The sequence below is a fragment of the Anas platyrhynchos genome, chromosome 29 (genome assembly GCF_047663525.1).
Source record: "Anas platyrhynchos isolate ZD024472 breed Pekin duck chromosome 29, IASCAAS_PekinDuck_T2T, whole genome shotgun sequence".
NCBI lineage: Eukaryota > Metazoa > Chordata > Aves > Anseriformes > Anatidae > Anas > Anas platyrhynchos.
This window is the reverse complement of record NC_092615.1, coordinates 1,853,217-1,866,139: the sequence shown is the minus strand read 5'-3', so window position 1 is coordinate 1,866,139 and position 12,923 is coordinate 1,853,217. Positions and strand designations below refer to the sequence as shown.

The window sequence follows — 12,923 nt, the reverse complement described above, 5'->3', positions numbered from 1 at the left end:
TGGATAAAGCCAGAATACACGGAGTGTTGCACCGAGATACCGCTTATGAAAATATTGTTCAAACTTGCTGATATTTAGATACAGAGGCCCGGGGATTGTCCTCCCCTGACTTGATGAAGACTCTTGAAAGTAACGCAGCAGCACGGTTTGTTCCTGAAGAGCCAGAAATTTGGGGAAGCAAAAGCCACTTAAGGCATTCCTTTGCAAGTTTGAAACTCACCCGTTTCACTAAGAATTCCTGGAGGCAGCGCTGAAGAGATCTGGTGAACAACCCCCTTCGTGCTTCTCTCCCACCAGTCCTGCTCAGATTTCTGTTTCGTTTTGTGTAAGGCAAGAGCTTGGAGAGCTGAGGTTGGAGCCTCTGCGCATCACCTGCTGGAATTGGGGCAAGACTACCTGCTTTTCCACACCCCGTGGCGTTAAACGAAAAATAACTCCTCTTTCCTCGTTAGATGAGGTATCTGTATGGCCCAGTCCCCCCAGCAAATGTTCCTGGCTTCCTGCGAGCTGCTCACAAGGGGCATAAATCCGAGGTAATGGTAAAGCACGGGTAACATGCTGGTGATCCCTGAATCTCTTTGATCTTTTCCAGATCTGCTAATGAAAAATGGAAATCTCCTGGCTTTGTGCGCCCTGCGCTGTCCCCACACGATGGGGAGCTGGGGAGGTTCCTGCTCCATCTCTCTGGTGGTAGGGGCTTTCTGCACCCTTGGGGGATGCAGGCGGGGTGAACCAAGCAGCAGAAGGCACAAAATCCAGCACAGGGCTCTCGAGCAGCGTGGCATTGCGTGCCCCAGTCCCCGAGCTCTCTCCAAAAACACCTCCTCGCCTCGCCGGGTCCCTCCGGTGCCATCGATCATGGGGCTGCTGCCGTCGGGGTGGCACAAGGTGCCTTCAGCAGAGAGCCCCGTGGCCACTGGTCCTGACTGGGAGCAAACTGGGGACGTGGGGAGGGCTGGTGCGGTGCCCGTGCCACCAGATGGTGCTGCCAGACAGCCGATGCTGGCCGGACAGACGGACAGACAGCGGGCAGGATTTGTCCCGGTGCTCATTGCCACCGGCTGGGGCTGGAGCAACCACACCAGGGACGAGGCTTCCTTGGGTAGCCCCAGTTTGGGGGCTTCTGGTGGCTGTGATGGGAGGAGAGCTGGGCATCACCCGGCCCAAGAACAGCACCTGGCACCTGAAAGAACAAGGGGAGATTGCAGCAGGCTGCTGACTCAGCCCCTGTGCCCGCAGCGGGCTGGGCAGCCCCATTGCTGCAGAGGGCAGGAGGCTGCCCCAGCGCTTGGATGGGGCTCAGGAGCGCATCCACGAGGAGCTCCTGGCACAAAAGCTGTGCTGTGAGGTCTCGGCGTGCCCCCAGCCCTGTGGTTTGTGGCTGGAGAGGGGATCAAAAAGGAAAAATGTGTGGGTTTTGTTGGACCCCTGCTTTTTCCCTATATTTTTGATGTCCAAGCTCAGTTTGGGCACATTTATTTCCCAACCTGCCCCAACCAGCCCATCCCTCTGGTCCTCCCGCGCAGCCAGGCACTGAATTATCCCTAAATTTATCCCCTTCCCAGCTGCTTTTATCCCCCTCGCAGCTGCCCAGCGCTGACAGGGTGCCGGAGAGGCCAAAGCCCTCCCTGGCCGTGAGCCGCAGCACGTGCAGCCGCGTGAGCTGGCGCTGATGAAATCATGCTGTAACTCCCTTTCCAAGGTGATAAGCCTTTCCTGCAAGGTGCTGTTCCCGGGGTGATGTCACGCAGCCCTTTGCTGATGAGGCCGTTTTGAAACCTGAACTCTCTGCAGGGAGAGGTTCGGGTTCGTGCTGGACGCCGCGCGGCTCAGCCCGGCGCATCCTCGGCTCGCGCTCCTGGGCTGCAAATCGCGGGGGATCCCCCTCGGTGGGGTGGATCCCAATGGGTCTGAAACATTTTCTTTCTGTCTCACAACGTCCTCGCCTCGCTGGGAGCCTGCTCCCTTTCTTTTCTTCCTCCCCTGCCCCAAAACCCTCTGGACTTGCCCTAAATGAAGTGGGATTTTTGGGCAGCGACCAGCTGGCCGCGCGCCCTCGGCGCGTTTCCCCGGCGCGTGAATCGAAGCCACCCTCCTCCTCCTCTCCATCCTGGAGATCCTACGTGCCTGTAGGATTTCCACCTCCCCACCCGACGAGCTGTTCTCGATAGTCTATAACTTTATTTCTGGGGCTTTCTCAAAAAAAAAAATCCAAGCCTAGCCTAAACCCCCTTGTCCTTTGGTGTCCCCTCTCTGCTCAGGAAGCACAAATCCTTCCGAATATTCCCGTGGTCCCGCTGCAGTGCTGCGTTCCTGCACGAAGATGGGGTTGGGATCCTTCAATGCCTTTGTGCTGGGGGTTCGGCTGTGACCAAAAGGGTGCTGGGCTCCCCAAAAAGCTGCTGTGCTTCCTGGGGAGGTTTCATTCTCATGATCCATCCAAGCCGTGGATGAAGCCATCCAGGCTCGGTGCTGCAGGGTTTTGGGGAGCTCTCTGTGCTCTCCTTCCTGCAGTGCCTCCTGTGCGCTCCTCTGGGACGTGTCCCGGTGCTGGGGACAGGACCAGGAGCTTCCCCCAGGCACACCCCAAGGTTGGTGGCTTGGGGACATCGGAGGGGACATCGTAGGGGCACGGCACGGCCCCGCTTCAATGGGGAGAGGCTCCTGACATTAAAAATCTTCTCCCCAAAGCCGTTTCTCAAACACCACGCTGGGCTCAGCCAGGGTGAGCTGCCCCAAATGCCAGCGGTCCCAAATGCCACCAACCTTCGTGTCCCAAGGGGAAGCGTCCCTGCAACCCCAGAGCATCACAGAGCGTGGACCCAAACCCTCGTGCCCCTGCCGTGCGAATCTGTCCGCCGGGGCCGGGCGGGATGCTTGCAGCACGCAGGAAACTTTCTTGTGCCGGGGCCGATGATGTAAGCAGGTGTTTGGGGCAGCAGCTGGGGATTTCCATTTTTGGCCATGGGATTTGAGTAATTTCCTGTATTGCATGGGCAAAGGGGTCTGGGAATCCAAGTTAATCTTTGACCACGAGTGCAGTCAGGTCAGGAAAGTCTTTTCCAAGTGGAGCAGAAGCCTCGCTTTTTGGCAAATGCCGTGAGCAGAACAAAAGGGGGGGACGCGAGCCCAGCAGCAGCAGCAGCACAAAGGTGCTCGTTGCTCACCTGATCCGGCCTGGTTGGGTTTTGTTTAGGAATGGCTAAAGGTCGGCAAGATTTCCATTGTGCTTGTTCATTGTGACGCGGGGAGGGCACGAGAGCGGCACCGGCCATCCCCAGCCGCGGTGTCTGAGCTCTCCGTGCCCATTTCCTCGCCTGGAATGAAACAGGAGCCTGAAACCTCCCCGCTGCGGGCTCGTGCATGATGCTCTTGGCCTCAAACACCCCCCAAAAAATCATCACCCGGCTCGCTGCAGGGCTTTGCAGGAAACCTCCCCGTCCATCACCCGAATTTCCCACCTGGGGCATCCCCAGCAGGCTCCGAGCTCGGCTACGACACCGGGACCCCGAGCCCAGCCCCTGTGAGGTTTTCCACCCCCCAGGGCCCTGCAAGATTTTTGGCAGCAGGGGCTCGGCAGCGTGCGGGGCAGCTCGGTGCCTCTGCCGCGATCCCAACCCCTGCTGCCAAAAATCTTGGAGGGCTCCTCCCTGCCCGTCCCCGCAGCACCCCTCGGCTCAGCACCGGGGCAGGACGGCGACGGCACCGGGTAGGCGCGAGCGACGCTCAGGGTCCTGCTCCTTTTCCGAGCCCTTCTCCAGCACTGCAGGGCCGGGGCTGGGCGGCGGCTGGTGGGGAAGTGGCGGCCGCCCCTGTTCCTCCTTGGGGCACCGGCTCTCAGCTCACAGCGGGGCTGCTTCCTGCGGGGCCGCCGGGCGCATGAGATGGCCCCCGCTGCGCTCGGGGCTGGACCGCATCCTGTCCCGAGGTGGGGACAGAAGGCAGGGAGGTTATTTACGTCCTGCCGGGCTCAGCAGCTCCGGCTTTGAACTTCTTGCTGGGCTTTTCGCCGGCCCGTTCCTCGCCGGCCTCTGCGGGATGCTCCACCTGCTGCTTCAGTCGTCCGATCTCCCCGTTTCCACCCATGGAATGGCTCGGTTGGATAAATCCAATATTAAAATAATTAAAATAATTAAAATAATTAAAATAATTAAAATACGGGTTGGCCGAAGGAGAGGGAAGGAGGAAAAGATGCTCCCTAGGCTCACAGCCGAGGCTTTGTTCCCATAAAGCATCTTTCAGGCTGGTGAGGACACGCTGGGAAGTTTCCTAACGGGTCACTCGGCACCCACAGCCGCTGCAATTCAAGATAACTTTTATTGCTCTTGCCGGACTGTAAATCTCCGACTTCACCGCCTGGCGCCTTTTGGGGAAAAAACATCCGGCTTCGGCCAACTTTGATGCTCCCCACATGCTGCCCCCCCCGTGCGTCAGCCACAGAGGGGCCGGTGGCACGCGGCGCGCCCACAGCTCAGAAAAGCGTTGCAAAAGCAGAACTGCAAAGCTGTAGAAGTTCGCCGTGTCTTGCTCAACGGCCAGGCACGACGTGATGGTTTTTTGTTTTTTTTTGGGGGGGACATCTCGTTCTACACCCACACAGCTCAAAATTTGGAGGATTGCTCCGGGGGCTGCGCCGCGGAGCTGGAGATGCTCGGGGACGGCACGGTGGCGCGGTGCCTTGAGCAGCCACCGCTGGCCCCGCAGAGCTGCTCCCTCGCAGCCTCCTCTGTGCCTGTCCCTGTGCCTGCAATGGGGACAGCAGTGGTGTTGTGCCACCCTGTGCCACCCCAGGCCAGCACCCATGGGTGCTGAGCTCTCCGTAGGGCGCAGCGCTCGAGGAAAGGTGGCTCCCGCCGCGACGCCGCTGAGGTTTCCTCAGGAGCCGCGTGTGGGATCTGTTTCCAACCCAGAGGAATCAAAAGTGGGGCAGGGAGAGGCTCTGCTCAGGGAAAGGCAGCGTGGAGGCAGGTTTTTTTTTGGGGGTGGTCCCCGGCTGCTCCCCTTTATCCCCCCATCCAGAGCAGGGGTGGAGCGGGGCGATCCCCTGCACGTGACGCTGCTCGTGCTGAGGAGCTGACGGTTTCACGTGGCTCTGGGTGAAACGTTTCTTCTCCTTTTTGCCTCGGGCAAACCTCGAGAATCTGGGTGAGAAAGGCAGGAAGGATGCTTGAACCCGTGCTCCCGAGGAGGAGCTGGAGATAAACAGAGCTAAATCCCGGGCTCAGGGTAATCCCCCCCGCGGGAGCAGTTAAGGACCGGGCGCTTGGCTCGGCTGCAGGAAATTCGGCCTCGTGTGCCCCAGGTCCCCAGGCACAGGAGGACAGCGAGGGGCTCGTCCCCCCAGGGCTGTGCTCGTGTCCCCCCTGTGCTTGTGGCTTTGGAGATGGGGTGGACGTCCCCGTGCTGGCTCAGCCTCGTGTCTCGCCTCCGTTTTGGGGGCGATTGCCAGGTTCTGCCCCTCGCCGACCCCCCGGGGCTCAGCCCATCTCCCTGCCGCCCCGATAAAAAGCTCGCACTGATCCCCACGGAGCTCCTCGTGCCGTGAGAGCCCCACCGACGCGTCCCTGCGCCCTTCCCAGTGTCTCCACCACCTCCTCCAAGCGAGGATCCCGTGGCTCCGGCTCTCCTTTGGGCTCGCCTGCGCGCGGGCAACCCCGGCTGGACCCGTGCCACCGCGGCGTGCCCGGCACCCTCCCGGCTGCCCTCAGCAATGATGCAAACGCCGCCCGGGCTTACTTCAGGAGGGACCCGGAGCAGGGGCAGGGAAGTGCAGCAAAGCCGGGCTGTGGTGTCGTCAGCCGGGAACCTCCCGGCTTTGGCTTTTGGAGAAGTTCAAACACCGACCTGCTGCCTCCCGCCCGCACGTCTTGGCACGAGCCGGGCTTCCCAGCCACCTCCCCCCCTGCCTTCCTCTTCCCTCTTTCTGCAGGGTGACAAAAGGGGCTCGAAGGAAGGGTCCCCGACGGGCACCTTGAGCCGTGAGCGTGGCCAATTTGCCAGGGGAACAGGAGGGAGATGAGGACGCGGGGCTGGACGTGACGCTGGCCACGGCACCCGCCTGCCCGCACACCTCGGTGCTCCCCTGTCACCCCCCGCCACCGCAGGGACACCGCGTGCCACCTGCGAGGCCACCAGCTGTCCCCCCACAGCCCCGAGCCCCCCGGTACGGTGAGGGGAACCTCTCCTGCTGCCCTCCACCAGCAGAGAGAGCAGGAGGTGGGAAACGAAGCGAGGCAGCAGGAAACATTCCTCGCCTCCCCGCCGCGAGCAGCCTGGGCTTTGCGCTCCCCGGCCGCGTGCTCGCCGCGGCGTCACCGTCACCCACGGGCAGCCCTGGGACTGGGACGGGGAGGGAGAGGAGAGGAGGGGAGGGTGAGGGAGGGGGGGTTGGGGGGGGGCGGGCAAAGTCCCGCTCCTATAAAGCCAGGTCTGGTCCTCTTCATTCATTCTCCTGGCGGCATCGATAAGAGCCGCTCGCGGAGCCTTTGCGCAAGAGGTTTTGCAACTGGGGCCGCTCGGTGCGATGCTGCCGGGCGCGCTGCGGGGTCTGGGGGCTGCCACCATCTGCTTGCAGCTCCTGCTGCTCCTGGGGGGCGCGGAGCCGCGGCCCCACAGGTGGGATGAGGAGAGGCTGCAGGTGGAAAGCATCAAAAGGAGCATCCTGGAGCGGCTGGGGATGCCTGCGCCCCCCGCCCTGCGGCGCAGGCTGGACCAGGAGAGCATCAGGAGGGCGCAGCAGCAGTACGAGCAGAAGGTGGCCGAGCTGATGGGGAACCGCAGCCGGGAGGAGGTGGCGGCGGCGGTGGCCGGGACCAGGAGGCTGCACAGCCTGATAGCCAGCCGTAAGTAGAGGTGGCCCCGTTGCCATCGGGAGACCCCCCTGTGGGGTCTGGGTCCGTGCTGGGGTGATATGTCCTGCTATAGGGTGACATGTCCTGTTATGGGGTGACATGTCCTGGCATGGGGTGACATGTCCTGCTGTAGGGTGACATGTCCTGCTATGGGGTGACATGTCCCGCTGTGGGGTGACATGTCCTGCTATAGGGTGACATGTCCTGCCGTGGGGTGACATGTCCTGCCCTGTCCCTGAGCCGTGTCCCGCACGCTGCCCCAACATGTGCTAGGACATGATCGGGCATGAATCCGCTGCTGTCACCTTCCTCCTCCTCCTCTTCCTCCTCCTCCTCCTTCTCCTTTTCCTCCTCCTCCTCCTCCTCCTCCTCCCAGCCGCTTCCCCTGCTCGGGCCGGGGGAGGAGTGGCCGTTCCCAGCTCTTTGGCTGCAAAACGCCAAGATTGGGGAATTCCAGATAAAAGCGGGTTCTGCGGTGCCGCCGTCCCTCGCCTCCCGCTGCTCCCTGCGGACGGGGCTTTAACCAAACCCGGGGGAATTTGGGGTTATATTCGGCTGCTGCTCGGGCTGGGGGTCCCCGCGTGTCCGGCACCCCCGGGGGTGGAGGCTGGGGATGGACCCTGTGGGGTCGGGATCCCGCGGGCTCCGGGCGATTCCCCGGAGGTGGCCGCGGGGCAGCTGCGTGGTTTGGCTGCCGGACAAGGAGCTGACCACAAGGCTTGACTCAGGGCTGGATTTCCAGCTCTTACATCAGCTCTCCTTCCTGTCCCCGCAGTGCGACACCGGACAGAGCCCTCCCGAGGAGAGCAGGACCCCCACGGGGACCAGGACCCCCATGGGGACCAGGACCCGCGGGGTCCCTACCGCTACCACCTCGTCGTGTCCCGCACGGAGGATTTCCACCGGCGCCTGCGGGTGGTGCAAGCAGAGCTGAAGCTCTTCAAGCAATCCCTGGCCTCGGGGCAGCCCCAGGTCAGCATTTACGCACCAGGGGGACCCGGGGGAGCCCCCCAGCTCCTGCAAACCCAAGAGCTTGACCCCGACACTCCAAGCGTGGACCTGACGGTGCCCGTCCGGCGCTGGGCTGCCGGTGCCGAGGCCAAGCTGCAGCTGGAGCTGGTCTTCACCACCAACATCTCAGCCTCACCGGTGGGCTCAGGAGCCGAAACGGCGGTGCTGGAGGTGGAAACCGTCGAAGCCACGAGGCCGAGGGCCCGGAGAGCCCGCGGGCTGGACGAGGAGTGCAGGAAGAGTGAGGGCAAGTGCTGCCTCAAGTCGCTCAAGGTGTCCTTCCAGGACATCGGCTGGTCGGACTGGGTGATCGCCCCCAACAGCTACTACATGAGGTTCTGCGAAGGCTCCTGCCCACACAACTACAAGCCGGCCAGCATGCACGCCCAGATCAAAGCCCGCATGCACTCCCTCTCCAAAGCCACTCCGGCGCCCTGCTGCGTGCCCGCCGCCTACGACCCCATGGTGCTGATGCACTACGACGGCGAGGGCAGGCTGGTCTCCACCGTCTTCGAGGACATGCTGGTCACCAAGTGCCACTGCGCCTGAAGTCCCCTCGCTTCTGGCACAGATGGGGACCCCCTGGGTGGTGGCAGAGCCCCCCCAGCACCAGCGCACCCAAAAAGCAGAGCCAGGGGATGAAATGTGCACGGAACGGCTCAGCCCTGTCCCGAGGACACGATCCCTTCTCCAGTCTCCAGCTGAGATCACTGCCACTCCACAGGCCACCGTAACTTATTCACCCTCTCCTCCCTTATTTAAAGCGTTTTTTATTTGGTAGCCGGGCTCTTCCCACCGGAGGCAGGACGGGCACGGCGGTGGGGCTGTCCCCAGGTGGCCGCGGTGCGCCCCGGTGCCCGCTCCCCTCTGGTTCCAGATTTATTTATACGCCTCTTATTTATTGCTAACTTATTGTATCACGCGGAGAGAGACATTCTTGGGAGTTTTCGTTGTTTTTTGTTTTTTTTCTTTTGTATTTTGTATATTTCCATAAAAAAAAATAGCAATGGAAACCAATAAAGTGATGGGAACCAGGCTGGTGGTGGTGAGCTCCCTGGGGCGCACGGGACCCGAGCCCTGCGGTGGTCCCCGTTGTGTCCCCCCCCCATCCCCAGCACCCACGGCCATCCGGGAGGTGGCTTCTCATGGCTCTGCCTGTAAATCCTCTCTGGCTTTCCGGGGTCAGGCCAGCCCCATCCCTGCCCTGCGAGCCCAGCGGGTGAGTAATCCCTGGGCGATGGTCCCAGGGACCTTTGGTTTGTTTGTGGCCTTGAAACGGGCGCTGGGTGCAGCCTTGACCCCGGGGCCATCGGGCTGGGAAGCGGCTGCTGCCACTTCCAGGCTCCTGTGGCAATGGGACCGGGGGATGGGGGCATGGGATGGGGGGACCCCCACCCCGAGGATGTGGGCTTTGGGGTCATGGGCTTGAGGGACAGGGGGTAGGGGTCCTCCACCATCGGGATGTGGGGTTTGGAGGCCAGAGCTTGAAGGGTGTGGGATATGGGGCCCACCACGATGGGGGTGTGGGGTTTGGGGACCAGGGTTTGAGGGATGAGGGGCATGGGGACGTGTCCTTGAGGGTCCTGGCACCTCCGCTGCAGGGACACGGGCTCCGAGGGCTCTGGGGACCTTCCTGGGGACCTCATGTGGCTCCGTCAGGTTGCAGACCAGGAGCTACGTGTGGGATTTGGGGCAGTTACAACATTTAATGCGTCACGGTGGAGCAACCCCCAGACCCGCACAGGGCTGGGAGGGCACCTGGGTGCGCCATGGCCCCATGTCCCCCTTCCCCTCCAGCCACGTCCCGGGGTTTGTACCCTCACAGTGATGGCCTTGGAGATCTTGTCCCAAAGCGGTGCCTTTCCTCTTTACCCCAAACTGACAGATTTGGCAGGAAAACAGCAAGGTCGATCCCATTTCCTGGGTGTCCCCAACCACCAGCGCGTCCCCACGTTCACGGCCACCCCGACACCCCAAAAGAGGAGCCGCACACCGCGGGTGCCCCACGGCACCCAGCCCTTCCTGGGAACCCGATGCTCCCAGCAGGGTGCGGGGGGACCCCCTGCACCCCTAACCCAGCCCTGGGGACCCCCGGGGACCCCACATCTGGTGGGGGCCACCCGTCGCCGTCCCCTGGGTGCAAAGCCCGGGGAGAAGCGGCCGCTTCCGCTCCCCATCCCAGGCAGGAAACGACTGCAGAGCAGTTTTGCTTTAATTGCAAAAAAAAAAAAAAAAAAACAAAAACTAACCCAAAACCCAACCCTCTGCTTCCCCATCACGGCCACCGGGCAGCTGTGACCCCCGCCCCCCGCCAGGGTCCCTGTCCCCTCACTTGTCGGGGACGACGTAGACCTCCTCGCTGGGGGGCCCCGTGTTGGCGTAGATGGGCTGCTCCCCGGCGTCGCTCTCCATAAAATAGGTGTCGTCCGTGGGAACCTGCGGGCTGGGGACACGGGGGGGTCACCGGGGGGGGGAAATGTCCCCCTCTTGTCCCACCCCGAGTGGTTCTGGGGGCTCAGCAGGGGGTGAAAGGGAATGGGTTTGGCACCAAAAGTGGCCGGTCCTTGGGTTTGGTGGGGTGGGTGGGGGGAGGTGGGGTGGGGATGGGGATGGGATGGGATGGGGATGGGATTGGGATGGGGATGGGGGTGGGATGGGGATGGGATGGGATGGAATGGGGATTGGGATGGGGATGGGAATGGGGATGGGATTGGAACTGGGATGGAATGGGGATGGGATGGGGATGGGGATTGGGATTAGGATGGGGAATGAGAAATGGATGGGAATGGGGTTGGGATTGGGATGGGATGGGGATGGGGATGGGATTTGGATGGGGATGGGGATGGGGATGGGATTGGGATTGGGATTGGGATTGGGATGGGGATGGGGATGGGAATGAGAATTGGATGGGAATGGGGATGGGTTTGGGACGGGATGGGGATGGGATTTGGATGGGGATGGGATGGGATGGGATGGGGACAGGACACCATTGCATAGGACTGCACGGGGGCTGGTGGCCACATTCCCGTGCTGGCCGCTCACCTGTACTGCGCCTGCTGCCACCCCGGCGTCCCTCCATGCGCGGGGGCCGTGCCCGTGCCCACGCAGGGGCTGATGAAGACGTTCTCATATTCGGGTGCCACGCTCACACCCGGAGCAGCGGTGGCAGCAGTGGGGCCGCTCTCAGCCCCGTGGCTGATGTACCGGGGCTGCCCGTGGGCCCCGGCGGATTCCCGTTTGCCCCATCCCGCGGTGGTGGTGGCCGCCTTCCTCCTCCGGCGGCGCACGGCAACGCCGACGGCCACCGCCACCAGCATGGCCACCACCGCGGTGGTGGCACCGACGGCAGCGGCCACAACCTTTGGGCCTCCCGGGCACTTTCGCTCGTGGAAATTGGAGATGTTGAAGGTGCCGTTGGGCGCAGCGCAGAGGCAGCTGAGGTTGGCGGCGCGGGCGCAGGCGTCCAGCACGCTGCGCACCGCGTCGCAGCGGCACGGCACGGTCAGGAGGCTCAAACTGGGGTGGAAAACGCTGCTGGGGACGGCGGGCAGGGGGTTGTCCTGCAGCTCCAAGCTCTGCAGGGCGACCGTGGAGGCGAAAAAGCCGTCGGAGAGCCCCTGCAGCCGGTTGTGCCCCAGGAGGAGCCGCCGCAGGCTCCGTGCCTGCTGCAGGAAGGCGTCGGGGAGCCGCCGCAGGGCGTTGTGCGACAGGTCCAGCTCCTCCAGAGTGGGATCCACTTGGGATGTGGGGCGCACGGCGCCGATGCCGTTGTGGGCCAGGAGCAGCCGGCGCTGCTGCCTGAAGATGCTCCAGTCCAGCTCTGCGCACCCCGGGGTGCTGTTGGAGAGGTTCTCCTGCTTGGCCAACTCCGCGGAGAAGCAGGAGGCCGAGGTGGCCGCGGGGAGCAGCAGCAGCAGCAGCGCGGTTGTGGGGTGCCCCATGGCCACCCCGCTGCGGGGAGACAGCTGTCAGCCACACCAACCCCCCCCCGACCCCGCTCTTTCCCCCCTCCCAGTGCCAACCAGCGCGGCCCAGTTCAGCCACGCCGCCCTTCCCGCGCCCTCTCCCCTCGGCACCTCGCACCCACGGGGGATTTGGACGTGTCCCCCCCCCGTGCCCCCCCAGCCCCGGAGCCCCACTCGCCTGCGGCTGGCTCTGTGCGGAAAGAGGAACAGGCGGGCCCTGCCGGCCCCGTGTCACCGCACCGGGGCGTAGCCGGGTCCGGGGGGGTCACCAAAACTGCCCCCACCTCGGGGACCAACATCCAGCAGCCACGGCCGCGTGGGCACCCCACACACCCCAGGACCCCGGGGCTCTGCCCGGCCAGGGGGGTGCAGGAGGGTGGTGGGGGGCGAGCGGGGTGCCAAGGGGTGCCAGCCCCATGGAGGGGGGGGGACAGGGAATGGGGATGGGGGGGTCCCAGCTTGGGTTTGGGGGTCCTGGGGGGGTCCCCACCAGTGTCACGGCTGCGTGGCGCAGCGTGAATTGTGCCCGGCCGGGGTGGCATGGGGGGGTCACGGGTGACACTGGTGACACCGAGCACTTTTTTTGGGGGGGGTCCAGGCTGGGGTCCCCCACACCGTGCCCCATTAAACACGAGGATTTGGGGTCACATCAGGGCAGGGGGAGGTGGCCGTGGTGCCCCCCCCCCACAAAGGGGGGTCACAGCGGGGGACCCCTCCCCACCCTCACCCTCGGGGATTGGGGGTGTCCCGTGTCCCACGCGTGGACCCGGCCCCGCATCGCCCCCCCCCCCCGACCCCGGGGCCGCCCCCGCGTGTCCGTGGGGGTCCGTGGGAGGGGGGGGGGGGGGGCGGCCTCCTCCCGGCCCCGCACGGGCTCCGTGCCCCGGCCACGGCCGCCCCCTGCCGGCTCCGTTGCGCACACGCGCGCACGGCCACGCACACGCGTGCACGCGCACAGCACCGGGCTCGTGCACGCGCATCCTTCCCCGTGCACGCGCACACGAGCGTGCACCCCCCCACACTCCCCCACGCCCCCCCCTTCCCAGCCCCGTGCGCTCCCAGCACACGCGCGTGCACCCCCCCCACGCCCACGCGT

The 12,923-nt window shown here is 63.9% G+C and overlaps 3 protein-coding genes across 3 annotated transcripts in view; 2 read left to right on the top strand and 1 right to left on the bottom strand.

Annotated features, from left to right (window-relative positions):
* Window positions 1-12,923, top strand: part of UBA52 (ubiquitin A-52 residue ribosomal protein fusion product 1) — a 112,907-nt gene that overhangs the window by 15,942 nt on the left and 84,042 nt on the right. The window lies entirely within an intron of this gene.
* GDF15 (growth differentiation factor 15) lies at window positions 6,431-8,898 on the top strand. Its single transcript, XM_038169028.2, has 2 exons — window positions 6,431-6,842; window positions 7,627-8,898. The coding sequence occupies exons 1-2, from the start codon at window positions 6,524-6,526 to the stop codon at window positions 8,409-8,411; spliced, it is 1,104 nt and encodes a 367-aa protein (XP_038024956.2). The 5' UTR covers window positions 6,431-6,523; the 3' UTR covers window positions 8,412-8,898.
* On the bottom strand, window positions 9,045-11,914 carry LRRC25 (leucine rich repeat containing 25). The gene is made up of 3 exons (XM_038169025.2): window positions 10,905-11,914; window positions 10,195-10,305; window positions 9,045-9,536 (listed from the first exon to the last, which is right to left on the bottom strand). The coding sequence occupies exons 1-3, from the start codon at window positions 11,801-11,803 to the stop codon at window positions 9,518-9,520; spliced, it is 1,029 nt and encodes a 342-aa protein (XP_038024953.2). The 5' UTR covers window positions 11,804-11,914; the 3' UTR covers window positions 9,045-9,517.

What these genes read in the sequence shown, in the direction of transcription:
- GDF15 (XM_038169028.2), top strand. Translation starts at nt 6,524, where the DNA reads ATGCTGCCGGGCGCGCTGCGGGGTCTGGGGGCTGCCACCATCTGCTTG. An exon ending in GCACAGCCTGATAGCCAGCC is followed by an intron (nt 6,843 to 7,626) that starts GTAAGTAGAGGT and finishes CTGTCCCCGCAG; the next exon opens with TGCGACACCGGACAGAGCCC.
- LRRC25 (XM_038169025.2), bottom strand. Translation starts at nt 11,803, where the DNA reads ATGGGGCACCCCACAACCGCGCTGCTGCTGCTGCTGCTCCCCGCGGCC. An exon ending in TGGCAGCAGGCGCAGTACAG is followed by an intron (nt 10,306 to 10,904) that starts GTGAGCGGCCAG and finishes CCGTGTCCCCAG; the next exon opens with CCCGCAGGTTCCCACGGACG.